This window comes from Ctenopharyngodon idella, chromosome 7 (genome assembly GCF_019924925.1).
Source record: "Ctenopharyngodon idella isolate HZGC_01 chromosome 7, HZGC01, whole genome shotgun sequence".
NCBI lineage: Eukaryota > Metazoa > Chordata > Actinopteri > Cypriniformes > Xenocyprididae > Ctenopharyngodon > Ctenopharyngodon idella.
Window position 1 is genome coordinate 1,518,519 of NC_067226.1, and position 23,171 is coordinate 1,541,689.

The following is a 23,171-nucleotide window of genomic DNA, read 5'->3' on the forward strand; positions in this document are numbered from 1 at the left end:
GGTTTATTATACAAAATGTTTGATGTAAACACCATGAAAATAACCAAGGCATCTTTTCCACACTTCCTTTTATTTAATAAAACAAGGAGGAATTGTATTTAATTATTTTCATTAATGTGCACCAATATAACATGCAGAAATTTTAAAATATATATTTACCTACAATATTTTTTTTTTTTTTGCTAAAATATTTTAATATATGATTAAACAGAGACAGTGGCTATGTTTACATGCAACCAAATAACCCGTTAGTAATCAGATTGACGGCTCAATTGTCCTGGAAAGCCTTCATGTAAACACCTTAATAAATCTGATTGAGCTCGATCCAAATGAAATTTCGATCATATTGGAAGGGATGGTTTGTTCCTTTTCTAATCCGATCTAGATCTAGAAGTAAACACTTGATCGGATTGAAAACCGAAACTGGAAAGTACTGCGCATGTGCAATGACTCTCTTCACTCATCATCTGTGAAGTGGAGCAGGACAACGTCGCACCAGTGCTTGTTTCCTACTCATCATACCTTTCATACCTTGTTTCATACTCGTTCACAGGCGACTGGTTTTGGCCACGGGGAGGGGCATTTTTACTGAGTGATAAGCAGCACGGCACAATGGTTCATATGCTTGTTGTCTCCAAATTATGACCAGAAATGGATAAATATTGTCTGCTGTTAAAAAAAAAAAAAAAAAAAACTAATGTAGGAGAATGGTTATTATACACAAACAGCTGGAAACTCTGTATATTCATGCAGTGTGCGCATTTCATAAAAAACAATTCCGATTACAAAGCTTGTGACATATAAATGTGCACATCAACCCGATCACTTTGTTTAGCGTTCATGTAAACACTATGTTCAGATTCATCAATCGAAATGAATTAATTCAGATTGAAGCAAAAAGTGTGCATGTAAACATAGCCAGTGATGACACAAGAAAATTGTTTCCTAACCAGGGTCTTTTTCTAGTTTTACCATCATGTGAACCTGTTTAATCAGAAGACACTATTCTGGTCCACCAGCTTAATTAAGTTTTGCTGATGAACAGTGTCACTGTGCTGGTCCACTTGCAAGACCAACACAAAACCAGAGTGGAAATTCAGTTGATCTTTTCAGCATGCCAATCTCTTAGCTTCTGTTGCCATTTGTCTTGCAGGTCGTCATGCAGAGGACATCTTTGGAGAGCTGTTTAATGAAGCCAACAGTTTCTACATGCGTATGAATAACCTGCAGGAGAGAGTGGACCTGCTGGCTATCAAAGTCACTCAGCTGGACTCCACCGTGGAAGAGGGTAACATCAAGCATTAAGCTTAATCTCTACATCATCTCCAGATCTTATCAAGCTTTTAGTTGTAGCAGGTAGCAGCTGGAAAGAGGTTGAGAGAGAGCGCATTTGCCTTCAAGTGCTGTCCTCTATAATGGTCTTCTTTTAGCCTGTAGTTAGAGGGATGACCCAGCTTTTTCTGCCATGAAAGAGAGAAATCGTACTCCTCCCTCTGCTCCTCTCATCTCTTTCTTTTGTTCTTGTCTCTGTGGAATAGAAGAATCCAGTGCCTGGTGGCACCGTCTTTTGTCTCAATAAATGAAACAGATAGCAGAGCTCAGCACGACTCTCTGATGTCAGGCTATGTGTTTGATGCCCATCACAGAACAGTTTTTTTAATCTGTAAACACCCTGTCCGTACATAAAATCAAGATTAGGGCCATGTTACATGTTCTAACGATGTCCTTGTCTATTTAAAACGTTCCACCCAGCTGTGATCGATAACTGGAGAGCCGATAAAGAGGATTTAATATGTTCCAGCTCCCCTGTGACCCCTCATTTAGGGAGAAGAAACATCGGCATTTCTTTTAAAGTCTGAGCGTTCTATTATCACCTGATTCATAGTGAGTGATGACCTCTCAACCACACCCGTGCTGAGAGTCAAGGCCTGCTGGGAATGCGCACAGTGTGGTTTCTGGACCGTGTGTGTCTCTAATGTGTGTGTGTCTGTGTGACCTGATGGTGATCTGGGGTTTTATAAGTGCTGCATGCAGAATGAAGGGTTGGAAAGGAGACTGTGTGTGTGTGTACAGGTTTATATTACATTGTGGGGACCAAATGTTCCCCACAAGGATAGTAAAACCTGAGATCACCTACATTGTGGGGACCAGCCAGCAGTCCCCATGGGGGAAATATTAATAAACATACTAAATGATGTTTTTTTGAAAATGTAAAAATGCCGAAAGTTTTCTGTGATGGGTAGGTTTAGGGGTAGGGTTAGGGGATAGAATATACAGTTTGTACAGTATAAAAATGGAAAGTATGGAGAGTCCCTACAAGAATAGTGAACCAGACGTGTGTGTGTGCGTGCGTGTGCGTGTGTGCGTGTGTGTGTGCGTGTGTGTGTGCGTGTGTGTGCGTGTGTGCGTGTGCGTGTGTGCGTGTGTGCGTGTGTGCGTGTGTGTGCGTGTGCGTGTGCGTGTGCGTGTGTGTGTGTGCGCGTGTGCGTGTGTGTGTTAGTAGAAAGGGTGATGGGATTTGCTGGCATTCATGGTTGTATCTGATGCAAAAATGTCATCCCTCCCTCTCTTAACGTTCGTTCTAATTATTAATTTATAACCAGCCATCCACACTTAAAACAGAGTTTCTTTTGCACTCCAACAGACTGTACACAAGGACAAAATATGTATTTAGAGATGTAAATAAAACAATTAAAGTAAGAGACAGATGAAGAAAACTGAAGTGAATAAAATGAGGCCTTTAGTCAGTATGCGTTGTGGAGATTATATTAGAGAGAAGTACATCATTGGATATTATTGTTTCACAGCCAAATGACCAAATGTTCCCCACAAGGATAGTAAAACCTGAGATCACCTACATTGTGGGGACCAGCCAGCAGTCCCCATGGGGGAAATATTAATAAACATACTAGATGATGTTTTTTTGAAAATGTAAAAATGCCAAAAGTTTTCTGTGATGGGTAGGTTTAGGGATAGGGTTAGGGTTAGGGGATAGAATATACAGTTTGTACAGTATAAAAATGGAGAGTATGGAGAGTCCCTACAAGAATAGTGAACCAGACGTGTGTGTGTGTGTGTGTGTGTGTGTGTGTGTGTGTGTGTGTGCGCGCGTGTGTGTGCGTGTGCGTGCGTGTGCGTGCGTGCGTGTGCGTGTGTGCGTGTGTGTGCGTGTGCGTGTGTGTGCGTGTGTGTGCGTGTGTGTGTTAGTAGAAAGGGTGATGGGATTTGCTGGCATTCATGGTTGTATCTGATGCAAAAATGTCATCCCTCCCTCTCTTAACGTTCGTTCTAATTATTAATTTATAACCAGCCATCCACACTTAAAACAGAGTTTCTTTTGCACTCCAACAGACTGTACACAAGGACAAAATATGTATTTAGAGATGTAAATAAAACAATTAAAGTAAGAGACAGATGAAGAAAACTGAAGTGAATAAAATGAGGCCTTTAGTCAGTATGCGTTGTGGAGATTATATTAGAGAGAAGTACATCATTGGATAGTATTGTTTCACAGCCATTATTATTATAGTTAACTAAAACTAAAACAATAAATAAAAAACATTTTTGTTAATTGAAATGAAATGAATGTTAACTGAAATAAAACAAAATGTGAAATACTCAAACTTATTTTGTTTCAGCCAGTTGCCAAGACATTTCTCATTTTCATTTAGTTTGCCTTGATATAATCAAATAACTAAAACTTGAAATAAAAATGAAAAAAAAAAGACATTTAAGAAAATAAATTAAAAATGACAAAAACACAAATCAGAATTACTAATATTTTAACTAAAATAATAATAAAAATGGAAAATATAAAAATAAAACTATTAAATTATAATAGTATCTCAATTATAATAAAATAACACTGTTCAGAGCAGCCATTTTTGTATTAATAACATTCTGATTACAGATTAATCTGAGAGGAATCATTTCTGAATAAAATAGACAACCATTTTGATAGCCAAGGCAGAGGTTAAGTATACAATTTTAAATATATATAACATGCATGTCCTAAGAGTTGCATCCAGGGCCGTCACTAGCCCTAACCCTAACCTGAAATCCCCGCGTGGCAACAACCCCCACCCCCGGGAATGCGATTTCAAGGGTACCCACAGCAACAAATTGCACTGGTACCTGGAGACCCTAGCTATGGCCCTGTCTGCATCATAGTTGTTTTAGACAGAATGTCTGTTGGTATTTGAACGAATGGACAAGGAAAGGGCTTTAGCACTTCCCTTTAGCACTGCATTGTGGCTCATAACTCGTAGTACATTTTTTGTAGAACCACCTTGTTTTATAGGTTGTCCCAGGTTTGACCTCACATACCCCATTCCTGTCATCAGATCAGCCAGTTCAGTCTTGAATTATTAATGTTCAGTAAAGTAGTACAGTGGCCCCTGAGGCACAGCCAGTGCTTTAATATTGCGAGTGTTCTCCTGTGGCATACATAATTAGAGGATGATTGAGGCAGTCCATCATTTCATTCTTTACATCAAAACAAGCCCCGTCCCCTCAGTGATAGACAACCCCAAAACTAATGTAGAAGATCCTAATAAATGATTTAGTTTTGGACCAGAGCCACAACATTAATTTCCACACAATGTCATAGATCATTGTATGGTATCACTTGCATCATCATGACTTTGATGTTGGACAATATCTAAATAGCTCTTTTCCACCGTTGTTCACTGCATTTTTTTCATTCATGCAATTTCACTATTATATATAGTGAAACTGTAAATTGTGAAAAGCCAATTGTAAACAATTGTGATTGGTTATCACATCTTGTGACCCACCGTGATGTCCCAACTTTCAGTGTGTACATTAATGAGATTTGAGAGTTGAGATTACTGCTTTTTTCAATATCCCAAAGATATATGGGATAGATCCTTACCTTGGTTTTGATTTGGATAATGTCAATATACAGAACATCTTAAGTCACTCATGAACAGCTCAATCTACTGAAGAAAAAACAACAACAACAACAACATGGGATTGTGAGGCCAGAACATAAAAAAATTATGTTGCTCTTAGGTGTGCAGCTGATCTATCATATGTGTCTGAGCCATTCCAGATTAGTCCAGGGTGAGAAGCAGAGCGTGTGAATAGGAGAATGACCATCTGCTGTCTCCTGGATAGCTCTATCCTCTCCTTCAGTGAACACTTAAAAGACTTAAGCAGGGATTTCACACAGCTCTGCTTTAAGACCCTTTACTCTTTACGCTGATCAAGAGACATCTTGTCTTAGTCAAACCATAACTTTAATCACCATAATAATGAACATTAAACTGATCTTGGGTAATGGTCGTAAGTATTGCCTTATCATTATCCAGTCCTCTATGAGTGGCAGTTAACTGGCTGTCTTGTGTCTCGTGTATAGTAGTATGTCATCCATTATGGTGATAATGATCCATTCAGCATTACATTGGTCTGTCTTGCCTTTATATAAGTGTATTTTGTCTTGTTTCATTGGTTCTTCATTCTGTAAAGTCTTAAAGGGTTAGTTCACCCAGAAATGAAAATTCTGTCATTAATTACTCACCCATTAATTACTTGAACCTTTGTTCATCTTCGGAACACACATGAAGACATTTTGGTAACACTTTACCATAAGGTTTTATTAGTTAACATTAGTTAACTATTTTAGTTAACATGAACTAAGAATGAACAATACTTCTACAGCATTTATTAATCTTAGTTAATGTTAATTTCAAAATTTACTAATACATTATTAAAATCAAGAGTTGTATTTGTTAACATTAATTAATGCACTGTGAACTAACATTAACAAACAATGAACGACTGTATTTTTATTAACTAACATTAACAAAGATTAATAAATACTGTAACAAATGTATTGCTCATTGTTAGTTCATGTTAGTTAATACATTAACTAATGTTAACAAATTGGACCTTTTTGTAAAGTATTACCGATAATTTTTAATGAGATCCAATAGGTTTCTGTCCCTCCATAGAGATCTGACACAACTACCACTTTCAATGTCCAGAAAGGTAGGAAAGACATCATTAAAGTACTCCATGTGACTCCAGTGGTTTAAACTCTGTATTTTATTCTATTTTATGAAGCAACACGAGTGCTTTTTGCGGCAAAAAAAAAAAATCTTGTGAACACAAAACGTGTCGTGGTGCTCTTTCATGTGCGTTGTTGACGCGTGAGTCTGAGCACAACACGAATGCATTGTGATGCTCTCATGAACGTGCGTTGCAGATCAATATTTTCATAAATAAAGTGGTAAATTATGTGTTTTTTTTTTTTGTTTTTTTTTTTGCACAAACAAAGCACTCGTGTTGCTTTATAAAACTGAGGTTAAACCATTGGAGTCACATGGAGGACTTTAATGATGTATTTTCTACCTTTCTGGACTTTGAAAGTGGTAGTTGCATTGGATCTCTATGGAGGGGCAGAAAGCTCTCAGATTTCATTAAAAATATCTTCGTTTGAACGAATGATGAACGAATGAACGATGAACGAAGGTCTTACGGATGTGGAACGACACAAGGGTGAGTAATAATTGACAGAATTTTCTTTTTTTGGTAAACAAACTCTTTAATATCTTATGCACTTTTTCTTCTCTGGTAAATTTCTATTGTGAAAGTTTAGATCTTTTTACTAAAAAAATAAGACAAATGTAGAAATTAAGAATGGTAATTTTGCGATGAAGACAGTCTCAATAAAGAAATGAATGCATAAACCTGATCTCTCCCTCTGTCCCCCATCTTTAGTCTCTCTGCAAGATATCAACATGAGAAAGGCCTTCAAGAGTTCCACCATTCAGGACCAACAGGTGGTTTCCAGGAACTCCATCCCTAATCCTGTTCTGGAGCTCTACCACCGTGGAGACAAACCTCCCCCTCTCAATATTCTCAGCCCTTACAGGTGACATCATCGTCATCCTTACTTCCAGCTGACATTCTACCATGAGATACATTAAATGTTGTTTATTATCAACAGTAGCGACAGTGCATCTTCTGTAGCATACTGTAGCTTCGGCTCAGCTTTTCCAGCTTTTAAAGCTGATTTTCAGAATTATGAATAAGTAAGAATTTCAGAATAAGTAATTATGTACGGCAGAGATGCCCAAGGTTTTTATTACAAAAGGCCAAAAATCAAACTTAATTGAGGCTTAATTGCATTATATCCAAATATGTAAATAAATATATTTGACTTGTACCTGGCTTTCTTTTTAGTTGTAATAGTGTTTCAGTCCACACCACGTTCACAATGGTGTTTATAGGAAGCCAAACTATTTAAATATAATAATAATTATATAATACTGTATAATATTATGTTGTGTTCCCAAATGCATGTTAAACTCACACCACATGAAGAGATGGAGTTTACTGTATTTGCTATTAGATATTAGTTCAGTTGACAGATACTTTGTCAAAATAAATAGTGCAAAACACAACATTAGAGATGTTTTGTTATTATGAGAAGTTTAAATATATTTTTGGTTAATTTTGAAACTGGCTGGACAGATTAGACTGTGTCCCTGGTTTGTGCATCTCTGGTGCAGTGTAACAAAATGATAAATCACTTGCTGCACATCAAGTGCACTATCCTAGAATGTTCTCAATCTCAAGTAGTGTCTGAAAGCCCAATTTGTTTCAGCAAATTAGTTCGTTTAAACAGTTTATACCCTTCCATACACTTCTACAACCATCATATATCTATTTCTTTCTTTCTTTATATAGAGATGATAAGAAGGATGCACTAAAGTTCTACACAGATCCCTCCTACTTCTTTAACCTCTGGAGGGAAAAAATGCTGCAAGCTACAGAGGACAAGAGAAAAGAAAAGAGAAGACAGAAGGTGTGTGTCTGCTACATGTGCACTTTATGTCCTGTTTCATATCTGTTCTTTCCATAATCATATACTGCAGTGGGGATGTCAAAAATACTGGAACTTTGGTACCAAGTTGATACTAAAATAAATGTTGTTGTACATGGTACTAATATGGTTAAGATTGACTTTAACTTAACAAGAGCTGGAATAATGCTTAGCACATCAGACAACCTACCTTTGATTCCAATGGCACTTCCGGGCCCCCCGTAAAACCAGTTTCTCCGATTGATTTCCTCCTACAAACCAGAAGCCTGTGTGTTTAAATGCAAAGAAGAGAACAGAAAAAAAACACGTCAATGAACGTGTCTTTATGTGTGCATGAATGAGAGCTCTAACCCCCCCAGACTCTGCCCCTTCTCTCCAGACCAGCGGCTCAGGCCAGACTCACTCAGACCAGACTAAGTCCCACTCCAGGCAGGCCCTACTCAGAAGCCCCCTCCTGTCCTCCGTAAGAGACCTGCATTTCTCTCAGTCCTTCTGTTCATCCGTCAATCCCTCACTATGCTGACTCCTGTTTGTGCATTCACTTTCTCTCCCTACAGTCTCTTCACTAGCTTTTCTACTGAGTGCGTGTGTATGTTTAATGCATTTCCTGAATTATGTAGAAAACTTTCTTCACAGCATTTTCAGTGAAAGATGTGGACACTACAGTCTGTGTGTCTGTGATTTTACTCTTTTTAGCTTGACAGTCTAAAACTCTCTTTCACCAAACGTGATTTGTGATGAAACCCTGGGCTTTCTGCAACACTGCAACTTTCTTTCTCCCTCACTCTCATTTGATCTCTCTGTCTCTCTCTCTCTCTCTCACTCACTCAGGAGCAGCAGAAGCAGGTGGAGGATCCCAGTCGTGAGGTGAAAAAGGTTCGTAAGGCTCGAAATCGCAGACAGGAGTGGAACGTAATGGCATATGATAAGGAGTTCCGCCCAGATGCCCGCTTCACACCTTCTCCATACCATGGCATGTCCTCTGAAGGCTCCCTTTCGCCGGACAACAGGTTGGTGATCTTTTTCACTTTGACTCTTTTCCAAGGCAATACATGATCATCAAAGTGGGCTGCAGTTCATCATAGCTCACTACTGCCATCTGTTGACACTTTGAGCTGCCAACATCTGTTTGAATTTATAGAGACACCTGAGCACTCACCCACCAATCTAAAGCATTACATCTGTATGCAGTTCTTTTATGTAGTAAAGTTAAACAATTAGATGATTGGGGTAGGGGATATATTGAATATTTAGTTATTTTACATGTGAATATTGCAATGATTTTAATGTGCTTTTTATTTGGCTTTCTCTCACAGTTAAGCAAGTAAGAAAGAGGTTTATATCAGCAACATGTACAACACATTTAAACATTTAAAAATTGATTGATTGTTCTGTTCAAATCAGTTCAAACTGTCTGTTTCAATAAATCAGCAATGATTCTCTCCGTGAACACATAATTATATACATAATACATTTCATATATTAAATGATAAAATAATATATTTAAAATAATTTATTTCATATATTAAATATGTTATGTATGTAGTATGTGCTGTAGTTGAATTGTGCTGTTGTTTGTTTTATTGGTGTGTAGAAATGAAGGGAAGAATGATGCTTACTGAAAAAAAATATATATATATATTTTTAACCATATACTGTACACTACCGTTCAAAGGTTTGATTTTTTTATTACTATTATTTTATTCAGCAAGGACACATTAAATTGATCAAAAGTGAACATAAAGAATTGTATACTGTTACGAAATATTTCTATTTCAAATAAATGCTGTCTTTTTGAACTTCCTATTCAGCAAAGAATCCTGAAAAAAAGTATCACAGTTTCTGCAGTTTCTAAAATATTAAAGGATTAGTTCACCTAAAAATAAAAATTCTGTCATTAATTACTCACCCTCATGTCGTTCCACACCCGTAAGACCTTTGTTCATCTTCAGAACACAAATTAAGATATTTTTGATAAAATCCGATGGCTCAGTGAGGCCTCCATTCCCAGCAAGTTAATTTAGACTTTCAAACGCCCAGAAAGGTACTAAAGACATATTTAAAACAGTTCATGTGACTACAGTGGTTCAATCGTATTGTTATAAAGTGACGAGAATACAAAATAATGACTTTATTCAACAATATCTAGTAAAGGGCAATTTCAAAACACTGCTTCATGAACCTTTACGAATCTTTTGTTTCGAATCAGTGGTTCGGAGCACTGCCAAAGTCAAGTGAACCATTGAAATTTAGAAACACTTATGAGGTAACGAAGCCTCGTTTACTGAAATCACGCGACTTTGGCAGTTTGCGATCGTTCGATACATGCTCCAAACCACTGATTCGAAACAAAAGATTCATAAAGCTTCAAAGCTTCATGAAGCAGTGTTTTGAAATTGCCCTTCACTAGATATTGTTAAATAAAGTCGTTATTTTGTTTTTTGGTGCATAAAAAGTATTCTTGTCGCTTCATAACAATAAGATTGAACCACTGTAGTCACATTAACTGTTTTAAATATATCTTTAGTACCTTTCTGGGCGTTTGAAATTAACTTGCTGGGAATGGAGGCCTCTCTGAGCCATTGGATTTTATCAAAAATATCTTAATTTGTGTTCTGAAGATGAACGAAGGTCTTACGGGTGTGGGACGACACGAGGGTGAGTAATTAATGACAGAATTTTTATTTTTGCGTGAACTAACCATTTAAGCAGCATAACTGTTTTCTACTTTGGTTTTCTTAAACACCAAATCAGCATATTAAGATTTTAGAAGGATCACATGACACTGAAGTCTGGAATAATGGCTGCTGAAAATCCAGCATTGCCATCACAGAAATGATTTACATTTTAAAATATATTTAAATAGAAAATGGTTGTTTAAAATTGTATTACTATTTCCCCAATATTACTGTTTTTATGTGTTTTTATCAAATAAATGCAGCCTTGGTGAGACTTTCAATTTTAAATCTAAATAGCTGCAATGACTGTTTTCTCTGAATGAAAGAAAAAATATATTTCAATAAAGGAAGTTGCATGTTTTTGCCTACACTTTCCAAACACTGTGTCTTTTAACAATTATACTGGTGCAGTGACTGAAGGGGCAAAATCAACAGTCAAAATTATTATTTGTGGTAATAAACAACAGCATGCCACACAGGTCACACAGCATTTGTTTTGCATTTAATGTTTCTCTCTTCATGTCTTTTTTTCCCCTCTCTCTCATCTTTATGTCATCAGGTCGGTTGCCTCAGACATGGGTGAGCACTCTTACCCAGGCAGCCCAAGTCATCCGGCTCAACAGATGGCTGTGACCAGTGCATACTCTGCTGCTGATGGCAAAGATCACCTCATGGCCCCCTCTCACGTCCAGACCCAGTCTTTGGACCGCGGTTACCGGCCGGCCTCTTCCTCCTCCGCTCCACCTGGGAGACAGACCATTGGCAGGGTTCAGACCTCCCATGGACAACCAGTCACAGACCCCACTCTCAATGGGCCACGCCCCCTGCAGGCTAAAGACTACAGGTCTGTTGTTTTTTTTTTGGCTTCTCTTAATACAGTATTTCCTGTGTAAATCTCTGTAATATAAAGGTTTTTTTTATTCAGTTTTCTTTTGCTTTTCTTTAACTCTCTCATGAACCCTCTGCAGTTCCACAATGAACCCTTAGAACCATGGTCTAAATGCTATTTCATTTGTATTTTTGTTTAGAGTCTGAATAATGTACAAAATACATATACAATCATGTGTAAAATTTAGCTTGCATAATGTCTGTGGCCAAGCACTCACTACAAGGCAAAAAGCCTGTCTCGCTATACACATTTTCTTGTGTTGGTAACATTATCAGACTTTACACAACAAATCACAGACTAGGGGCCCTAGGGGCCGATCTAAGCACATGGTCTAAAGCGCACAGCGCAACTGCACTTAGGGCGTGTCCAAATCCACTTTTGCTAATTTAAGGACAGGAAAAATGGTCGGCGTGCCCAGCGCATGGTCTAAAAGGGTTGTCTCTATTCTCTTAATGAGTAATGGGTGTGTTTTGGGCGTAACGTGCAATAAACCAATCAGATTCTCTTCTCCCATTCCCTTTAAAAGCCAGTTGCGCTCACGCCATGGCGGATTCGCTATTTACATGGCGGAATTTGCAAACGATAAAACTGAACGCTTCTCTAGCGAGGAAACGGATCTGGACAAGCCAGATTAATCTTTATGCACAAAATAATAATCTTTTACATTGTAATCCTTTTATTTTTAATATTTGACATGTTTGTGTGCTGCTGTATGTGTAATAAGCAGAGTGTACGCGATTGTGCACCTGCATATGGGCGCATATTACTAACGCGCTCTTTAAATAACAAAACAAATATTGCAGGTTTCAGTTGGTCAATGGCGCAGTCTATTTCAGTTGCCTCAAAATAGTAACGCTTCAACAATGCGCCTGAACACACCTCGTTTTCAGACCAGCACGCCCATGGGTGCACAAATGGGCGTGAATATGATAACTAGCAAAAAACACTTGCGTCGCACCTGGCGTCGCATTGCGCCGGGTGTATGATCTACCATGGATCCCTGGGTGTGTCATCTACTAATTCATTTTCCTTCCTGACTGTAGCTATCATACACAAACTCTCTCAAACTCCCTTTTAGTATTATTTATACTACTATAGCATTTATTAGTATTTTGAATTGGCTTTCTTTTTTATATTTTCAGTTTTCATTTTAATTTTAAGTTTATTATTTAGTATTTTTGTTATTTGCTTCTTTTTTTTCATTTTTATTAGCCTTTGGGTTTTTTTATATTTAGTATTAATTTATTTTTTATTTCAGTTTTAGTCATTTTAGTATAACCGTTGTGCCTGATGAAGACAAAACATTGCACTGTTTATTATGTGTTTGGAGCTGTGTGGACATTACTCTTCTATATATATATATATATATATATATATATATATATATATATATATATATATTTTTTTTTTTTTTTTTTTTTTTTTTTTTTTTTTTTTTTTTTTGTTGTGTGTGTGTGTGTGTGTGTGTGTGTGTATTAGCCAAAAAGCTGTTTGGTATGAGACATGCTCAAATTTATAACATAAAAAAGCAATGAGTTTCCATCTTGTAGTGTGCTTTAAGATTAAACCTCATCTTTCGAGTAAAGTTGTTTGTCTGAATAATTTCTATTTCTGTTTATATCTCAGTGGTCAGCAGTCTCAGCATCGAGAGTATTTTGTACCTCCTGCTCCTCCTCCACCTCCACCTCTCATTCCTTCTGCCCAGACTGCCTTTGACAGTCCCACTGGCCCCTCCTCTGCCCCGGCCAGTGCCATGCCATCTCTTTCCCAGACTTACAACCCCTCTCCTCCGACTCCTGCCCTCCCTGCTTCTTACACCCCTTCCCCAACCCATCCTCCCCCTGCAGCCCCCCCTCCACCTCCACCTGGACCACCCACACACCCCCACCCGCACCCTCACTCACACACCATGCCCACTGCCCCTGTGGAAGCACCAGTTGTCCCCAGGAAGGGCCAGGTACCTCTCATCCCAATGAGCGATGCACGCAGCGACCTGCTGGCAGCCATCCGACGAGGTGAGAGGTCACACATAAAGTGGGGTTTAGGTGATATGTCAGATGGTGACTACAATCTACTTTTTTTTTTCCCCCTTTCGTTTTGATATTGAGAATTGGCGGCATAATGAAAATAATGTCACAATGTAAAAACTATTAAATGTTCTTTTATATAATTCATAACATAATATAATATAATATAATATACAGCCCGGGCAAAAAAAAAAAGTTGCTGTTTGGAGTGCTTGACTCTTGCATTGTCAAGAACATCACATTTATTTCAATCAAGAGGTCCATCAATTTTTGAAATTAAGGTCAGGACTCAGAGGTGCCAATTCTTTTGTGAAAATGATTCTTAATGATCCATCCCAAATATTTTCACAATTTGAGCCTGAAGAATCTTGACATTGTCATCCTGGTATATGGCTATCCTGGTATGTGTTTTCCTACATGGTTGTTTAAGAAATGAAAAGCTACACACTCTATCAGTTAGGGTTAAAGAACTGTTGCCAAATGTATAACATGCTAGAAACATAATAATCACTGCAATAATGATCAAATCATAGACTCTTAAGCATTTGCCTATTTAAATCCAAACAGATTTAAATAGGCAATGTTTTTTTTTTTTTTTTTTTTTTTTTGGTCAGGCAGTGTAATATAATACCATTCAAACATTTAGGGACAGTACATTTGTTTGTTTGTTTTGTTGTTGTTGTTGTTTAAATACTTTTAATACTTTTATTTTAGCAAGGATGCATTAAATTGATCAAAAGTGACAGTATAAAGACTGATTTACATTAAATTATAATGTTACAAGTAATGTTATAAGTAATGGCTATGAAAATTCAGGCTTGCATGATAGGAATAAATTACATTTTAAAATGTATTCAAATAGAAAAGTTATTTTAAATTTCAATAATATTTCAAAATATTATAGTTTTTTTTCTGTATTTTTGATTAAATAAATGCAGCCTTGGTGAGTATAAGATAAAGTCATTGCATCACTGCAGCCACCTTTAGAAGCTCCAGTTGCTATAGAATGCGCATTGTCTGCTCTAGCCTGAAGAATGCAGTTTTTTGTTGTGATTTCAGTGTTTAGAAACATAATTTATGAGACAGTTGATGTCAGATGTCATTGATGATTTCAAATATGAAATTAAATTGCAAGCTTGGTGAACAGCTTTGCAGAATTTGATGCTTCCCCATTCAAAGAGATAGAAGCTGTACTTGCATGACTGAAATAGCTGCTCAAGAGGTGTTTCAAAAATAGCTGCTGATTGAAATGACTTGCATTGAAGAGACTTTGGGAATATGAATTGAGCCACATTTCTTGACAGTTCTTGAGAGGTTCAGCCTTTTAGTGATATATAAATTGATGTTTAGGGATCTTCTCTGGTCCTCCCTTTTTTGTTTTTGTCTTACAGGGATCCAGCTGCGTAAGGTGCAGGAGCAGCGGGAGCAGGAAGCGAAGAAGGAGCCAGTTGGGAATGATGTAGCCACTATATTATCACGTCGCATCGCCGTGGAGTACAGCGAATCTGATGAAGACTCTGAGCTGGATGAAAATGAGTGGTCAGACTGAGACAGGAAAAACAACAATAGAGAAATCAAAAAAACATAAAGTAAGCGTTAGAGTGTAGGTTTCAGAGAACAGAATTATCACAACTAATGTAGCATGTCGATGTCTGTCTGCACTAATATAACATGGCTCCTGTGTTTAAAAAAAAAAAGGGGGGGCTGCCTAACTACTCTAACTAGTCTCAAAGAGACAAAACTGGAAACTTTTGAATTTTAGATTGTACATCTTAAATTGAAGCCTTGACTGTGAAATTTAATGAGAGTTTTGACCCCATGGAATAATGTCTGTTAGAGATCGGCTTGTCAACACAGTGGGCTTGAGTCCTCTGCCTGAGACTATTCATCACTTACTCTGAGTGTGGTGGTCCTACCATCTGTCCTCTCTCCTGCACTTTTTCTGTCTCTCTCTCTAACCTTAGAAGATGACCTCATAATTATTAGAACAGCCAACTGGATGAACATGCAATGTTAATTTTAGCTTGAAGGACAGGAAACAGTCAGGAATATATTTGAGGATAATATAATAAACATTTACAGTTGCAAGAAAAAGTATGTGAACCACTTGCAGAATCTGTGAAAATGTGAACAATTTTAACAAAATAGAGAGATCATACAAAATGCATGTTAATTTTTATTTAGCACTGTCCTGAGTAAGATATTTTACATAAAAGATGTTTACATATAGTCCACAAGACAAAAAAAAAAGTAGCTGAATTTATTAAAATGACCCCGTTCAAAAGTTTATGAACCATTGATTCTTAATACTGTGTGGCATTACCTGGATTATAGACTGTTTTTTTGTTTGTTTTTTTGTGATGGTTGTTCTTGAGTCCCTTGTTTGTCCTGAACAGTTAAACTGCCCAACATTCTTCAGAAAAATCCTCCAGGTCCTGCAGATTCTTCATTTTTCCAGCATTTTTTGCATATTTGAACCCTTTCCAGCAGTGACTGTATGATTTTGAGATCCATCTTTTCACACTGAGGACAACTTGACACTCCAGCAGAGGTGGGTAGTAACGAAGTATATTTACTTCGTTACATTTACTTGAGTAGTTTTTTGGAAAATTTGTACTTTTTAGAGTAGATTTAAATTTGGGTACTTTTACTTTAACTCGAGTACATTTGTAATGAAAAATCTGTACTTTTACTTTGCCTCGTTGGGCGACGTTCCTCTCGTTACTTTATTTTAATGCAATACTGTACATGTTAAGAAATGCGTAGTTTATTCCCAGCGCGCTGTCTTTGATTTGTTCAGTTCCCTGCACGCACTGAATCGTCTGAAGCGGTTTCTCACTCGGAGTGTTGGATGAAGTGGCAGTCGACCACCAGTCAATTAAAAGCAAATCTGCAAATGCATCCTATTGTTTGCCAGCGATGAAGATCTTTATTAGTTGAACTGCGTATGCTGTCTGTGAACAATTCCACAGGTATCGATTTCATTCGATTTCAATTCACACAGCCAATAGCCGACATTTTACAACCAGATTATTACGCCACGATAACAAAGTATGTAGCATTTCTTTACCGTTTTTTATGGACATATATCTTAATTTATACATTAAATAAGCTACCATTGTTCAGAGAGTATGAAATGAACACCCGCTGTCCCGCGGTAATTTGTGGGTAGCCTAGCGCAGTGGCAGCGCCGGTGACCTGTTCGTCTTGAAAATTAACGCCTTTGCGTAGACACAGTTAACCAGTTTACGTGGGCCTGCAGAAATACACATTTGATTACATTTTGAAGAACAGACGGAAGAAGATCCATCATTTGATCATCGTTCAGCGGTTATGAGCGCGAGCACATGTAAAGACTTTCTTCTTTCAAATGTAGCTACGTTATTATTATACAAAGCAAAGGACATGAAATGATATTTGGGCTACAGATGCCAGAAATAATGTTTGTCTCTTCTGTGTTTGTTGCAAAGATATCTAATTATGATAATAATTTAAAGGTGCAATATGTAAGAATTTTGCAGTAAAATATCCAAAAACCACTAGGCCAGTGTTATATATTTTGTTCACTTGAGTACTTACAATATCCCAAATGTTTACAACTATTTGTAAATCGTGAGAAAATTGCAGTTTTAACCAAGGCTCCGGGACGTGTGAGGAGTCGCCTGTCAATTGCGTCATACCCGCTTATCCAGTTTTATTTTGTAGAAACCGTGGAAACACCAAAGACGCTTTAATATATTACACTTTTTAATAGACAAGGGAACAACTGTTTTGATATATTTATAGACAGAAAACTAATTGTTGTTATATAGCTCAACACGTTTAGTCTTACTGTTTAAATCTAATTTTCTTGATTTTTTGCGAGCACCATGCTTTACCATGCCTCACAGAAAAACACTATTTTGTCAAGTAGCTAACATAGCATAATCAGATGCAGCTTTATTTTTAGTAACAGTAATACAGAATTTTCTCCATCATACAATACGTTTTAAAATTCTTTTTATCAACACAAGCCATCCAGCATTTATTAATATGATATTCTAAAATCAATCTATCTTACTGCAGTGTGTCTCAAACAAGTGTCTCACAGCAGCCACGGAGCGAATGCACAGAGTAACGTTATAACATCATTTTCAACACGCTCAAATGTATCTAATATGATAAACAGAGCTGCGTCACCTCATACTCATGACTGGAACGGCTGGAACGGGTTGGAACGGGTTCAAATATGCAAAAGATGCTGGAAAACTGAAGAAACTGCAGGACCTGGAGGATATTTCTGAAGAATGTTGGGCAGTTTAACTGTTCAGGACAAACAAGGGACTCAAGAACCACCATCATAAAAAAAAAAGTCATAGATCATCCAGGTAACAACACAGTATTAAGAATCAGTGGTTCATAAACTTTTGAACGGGGTCATTTTAATAAATTCAGCTATTTGTTTTTCTTGTGGACTATATATAAACATCTTTTATGCAAATTATCTTGCTCAGGATAGTACTAAATAAAAAATAACACACATTTTGTATGATCTCTCTTATTTTGTTAAAATTATTTATATTTTCACAGATTCTGCAAGTGGTTCACATACTTTTTCTTGCAACTGTATGTAAACATTTTCATGTTCAAGCCCAAAGAAACAGCTGCATTTTGACCTCTTGAATGCATGTTGACCACGAATCAAGCAGATAACAAACCGGTTGAAATGATACCAGTTGAAAGTCTAAATAGCAATATTATTGAGCGATATGCTCCAATAGAGCACAAATAAACAGTAGATGTTTAGTTATATGTCCGTTTATTATTTAAAATGTATAAAATATATTTATGTTTACATCCCAGCTAATTGAACAGAATGGATGGACAGTTTGAATCAGAACTGTATCAAGGGTGTATATGTAAGATATAATCAAATTCTGTTGGAAATATAATATATTTTCTGTATCTGAGGGATGGCGGGAAGCTTGATGTTTTACACACATTATTGGTGATGATATTTCCCCAAATTTAATTAAATAATTTAACTTGTTTGGATGGATTAGAATGAGTTTTAGGGTTTTATTTGCTTTCTTCTTGACTACAAGTCAGGCTTTTAAAGGACTGTGATAGTATATTGGTGCATTCAAGTCACAAAATGTGATTGCTGCTACTTGTAGGCAGTTACTGGTAGTGCAACTACAAATGACTTTAGACAACAGAGCTGGGCTTTTATTCATCTACAGGCTCATTAAACAATACTTTAATACTTTGTTTTGAGGTTCAAGTGGTGCTGTGTTAGTAGTTATGGATTGTATCTTCAGGATCTCTTTCTTTGTTTTTGTATTCTTTTCAAGAATGGGAAAAAAAAAAATCATATTTTTCTGTGTCTTTTCAAATGATACAGTTCATGGCCATCTGTTCCCTAAAGGATCAAACCATTCACTTATTAATCATCTCACTATAGCCACAGTAGATGTCACTGCATCATTACCAAGGCAACAAGCATACCATAATTAAGCAGACAAGACAGCTGTGCTCTTGCCTGTTTTGTCCTGGTAATGTGTAACACAAACAGAAATTAACAGTGTGTTCTGTGTAATTGATAAACAGCTGGTTTGGGGTAATTTTTTAATTTTAGCTTTGTTTGCTAGTGTTTTAATTTTTGAATCATCTTGCCCTCTGGGGCATTTGAAATGTTAAATATGCTAATTTGTACAGAATAAGAGCACTTCAGTATTTCAGCTTTTTTTTTTCTATTTATTTGCTTAAATGTGTCACTCACTGCACAAATAGGGAGGCTTCAAGTTTAAACACTCCCAACATACCAGCTATCATGAGCTGTGTGTTTAGCCTGTGTTTTGTATGTAAAGAATGAAGTTCTTTGTGTTTTAAACAATGTGATGTATAGAACTTTGTTAAAATGGCAGAACTTTGATTTATATAGATAAGAAACAGTATGAAAATCAATGTATTAAAAATAATATGTAGGCAAATGCTGCATGCATGTATGAACTGCCATTAAAGTGCTTCTTAAAACATTCCTCAGTGTGGTTTGTTTACATTTAATATTTCCATTTCAATCTATTTATAAATTAGTTTAATGCATATATTAAACTCACAGCAATCATGCCCAAAGGTAGTTGTTTGTTTGTTCGTTTTTTTGTCTTCATACAGTATTTTTTTTTTTTCCCAAGTTTTCCATGATCAAATGAACTAAGACCTTTTTTTTCCCAGGAATGAAATATTCGGGGAAAATAATTGGGATTCATTAACAATCTTAAACGTCATGAAAATTTCTTATTTCTTATAGTGTGAATAATATCTAAACTATTAAATCAGTTCCCCCCATAGAGCTGCATTCAAATCTTTATTTACTTATTTATTTACATATGTACTCTAATATTAATAAATTAAAACTATTAATTGGTGGATTGGTGAGGATACTGAAATGGAAATTGACTCCAGCCCAGCAATGTCTACAAAATTATTAAAAAAAAAAAAAAATCATGCTGTAATCACAATCACACTAGAAGTGTGTGGAAAATGATACAGTCTCTATTGATTTATAGATTGTATCCTTCAAATTAATCCCTATCATTTTGTACATGCTAGATCAGATTACTTCAGAGGCAAGCAGTGCTTTAATACCCTTCCTATTGAGAAGCCTTCCTTGTTGCTTTATTATCCTTAACATTTACTGTACCTTCTTTACTCTACCCCACTTTCCCTCATTTAAGTTTTCCTATTATGATTTCTCATCCCTCATGAATTGGCAGAGAACTGAGGGTGACTGAGGGTCTTGTTCACCTGATCTTAACTTTGAGGAAGGTCGGATGTGTCACCGTCACAGTCGTGACTTACAGCAGGACTGATCAGCTGTGTGAGTCTGTGACGCATCTCTCCTGTTTCACTGTCCTCATTGTCTCCTTCAGCTATTTGTAGAGCTGCCAAATTGAATTTTTAAAGTGAATGAGCCTGTTTGCTGGAAAACGTTGGGATGCAGGAAATAGGAAATTACGGTTACGGTGAACTTAGTTTTGTCGTGCCCACGATAAATTAATTCTTGGGAACGTGATATTATGTCGTGGCCACGAAATCATTTAGTCAAGGCAACTAACGTTGCATCCTTATGTTGTGGATACGCGACGTGAAGTCGTGGCCTCGAGTCGAGATCCTAAGGACCATATCAACCTGGGATTATCAGAAATGGATATTATAAATAAATTAATATTTTATTTTTAAATAATAAAAGTGCGGAATTAAGAAATTGTTATATTAACCTATATTATAGGAATATATTAAGCGCGATGTTGCCATAGACCAGGGATAGGCAACGTTAGTCCTGGGGTGCTTCTCATTTCTTATTTGTGCTTCCTCGTTTCCTTTCCTCGCTTCCCCGTAGGATGTGAGGGAAGGAGACAAAGAAAGAAAACGAGGACGGAGGAATCGAAGGAAATGTTATTTGTATATTGGAATGTTCTTGATCACTCGAGCGTCACTTCAAAGCGTCATCAGCTGCGCTCGAGGACTCTTAACAATCCCTCATGTTGTTAAAGTTTGGTAATTAAAAAAAAAAAAAAAAAAAAAAACATTATAAATAATAATGCAAGATGTCCCGTATGTGAGATGTAAAGTTTATTTAAACTGCAAAAGTAAAGAATACATTTAAATTATTGCTGACAGATGTGACGGGGGGAGGAGAATGTATACGTATGTCAGGTTTCTCAACTACACTAGAAAGACTTCCGCAAAGGATACACCTGTGTATCCTCGCTCATAACTCCTCAGGAAGCTTCATCACTCCTCGTTCCTCACCTCCTCGCGGTGCAATTAGAGAATTGAGATGTCCTACAAGATGGCTGAGCTCGATCGGTTTCTGGTGTCCTGACATTTCATCCTACCCATCAGATTGTCCTACCTGGGCTTACTGGGTAGGTGTAGATGTTAATAAAGCCATAAACCACGTTAATATCATGCTGGAAGCACGATCTGATAGCATTTTTCGCTGTCAGATTTTGCTACCCACTGTTTCAATGGGAGGTAGCAAAATCTGACAGGGTAGCACAAATTGTCAGAACACCAGGTCATAGGATGGAAGACGGAGGACAGAGGAAACGAGGAGGGATATTGAGAAGCACCCCCAGAGTGCTGCTGTCCTGCAAGGCCCTGTCCCAAATGGCACCCTAAACCCTCACAGTCTTCCTCTGAGTCCGCACTTTCACGACGTAATGCCGCTTTGACTGCCGGGTAAAGTCCTCTGCGTAGCTCACAGTGGCCCTGTCAGGGTGTCCCATTTGTCAATTTTAGGCTTCAGAAGGGTGCTCGCGAGCGCCCCCTTTGTGGCCTTTGCTGAGCCCGCACTGGTGCGAGCTCCGCGGCAGACTTCTTCCCGACAGTCAAAGCGACATTACGTCACGAAAGTGCAGACTCGTAGGAAGGCCATGAGTGCCATTTGGGACAGGGCAAGTCAGCAGAAGTGCGCATCGAGGGCGCATAGCAGCCGCAAAGGGGGCGCTCACGAGCACCCTTCTTTAAGCTTAAATGACGAATGGGGGACACCCTACGGTCACCGAAAGTGCACGTGAAGTGTGCCATTTGGGACAGGGCCCAAATTTTAGCTCCAACCCTAATCAAACACACCTGAACAAGCTAATCAATGGGTGCTTCTCGTTTCCTCGCTCCTCCGTCCTCCATCCTATAACCCGGAAACCGATCTAACTCAGGCATCATGAAGGACATCTCAATTCTCTAATTGCACCACGAGGAACGAGGAGCGAGGAAGATTCCTGAGGAGTTATGAGCGAGAATACACAAGCCTTGTCCAAATACCCACACTTGCGGTCTTTGCACTTGACCACTTGTCTACTTACATGATGTATTTCCTGTATTTGGCCCAAGTGTTCAAGTAGGCGTGAAGACGGCAAGTGTGTGTAGAACTTTTGATTACCTGATGGGACACACTTATAGTCACACTTATAAGAGTTTACAGAACTTTTTTTTTTTAATTATTATTTTCAATACATTGCATTTTAAAATAGGCCTACACTTCTAAATGTCCAGTGGTCGCTATATAACTAACAGAAGACACAATTTTAAAATTGTGGTGCTTCTTTGAGTGACAAAAAGCAGTTGCAAATGATGTACAATAGCCTACTCATCTTTGCATCAATAAAAAGTGCAACACTTTATATTTTACTACCAAATTATATGTAATATATAATAAATTTAACTTAGAGTCGTATGTTTTCCTTGACATCTCGCGATTTCGGGGCATGTGAGATCCCGAACATAATGCGTGATGGGATACGCTTAGCCTCGAATACCGCTCAGAAGTGGTATTCAAGGTTGCGTGGGTTTAGTGTTCATTAAGGGCACTGCACTTGGGCATTTTTAAGACATGGGACAGTCTTGCGCACTTACTTCCTGTCGCGTGCACGCACTCTCAAGTGGCCAAGACCTCAAGTGTGGGTATTTGGACAAGGCAACAGTTGTATCCTTTGCGGAAGTCTTTATCGTCGAGAAACCTGACGCACGTATAAATTCTCCTCCCCCTTCATATCTGTCACAATAATTTAAATGTATGCTTTACTTTTGCAGTTAAAATAAACTTTACATCTCACATATTTCAACGGGGCATCTTGCTTTATGAATATATATATATATATATATATATATATATATATATTAAATAACCAAACTTTAACAACATATGGGTAGATTCCTCGAGTGCAGCTTATGACGCTTTG

At 37.5% G+C, this 23,171-nt stretch overlaps 1 protein-coding gene across 3 annotated transcripts in view; it reads left to right on the forward strand.

Moving 5' to 3' along the window:
* Positions 1-15,605, forward strand: part of zgc:109889 (uncharacterized protein LOC553542 homolog) — a 36,809-nt gene extending 21,204 nt beyond the window's left edge. For 2 of the 3 annotated variants that reach the window (XM_051900729.1, XM_051900730.1), the window contains exons 3-10: positions 1,154-1,288; positions 6,745-6,898; positions 7,717-7,834; positions 8,232-8,315; positions 8,684-8,862; positions 11,090-11,374; positions 13,046-13,434; positions 14,838-15,605. In XM_051900729.1, the coding sequence (XP_051756689.1) occupies positions 1,154-1,288; positions 6,745-6,898; positions 7,717-7,834; positions 8,232-8,315; positions 8,684-8,862; positions 11,090-11,374; positions 13,046-13,434; positions 14,838-14,995 (1,502 nt within the window). In that variant the 3' untranslated portion in view covers positions 14,996-15,605. The remainder of the gene's footprint in view (positions 1-1,153; positions 1,289-6,744; positions 6,899-7,716; positions 7,835-8,231; positions 8,316-8,683; positions 8,863-11,089; positions 11,375-13,045; positions 13,435-14,837) is intronic. The other variant, XM_051900731.1, reaches the window with a different exon arrangement.
* Positions 15,606-23,171: the final 7,566 nt, after the last annotated feature.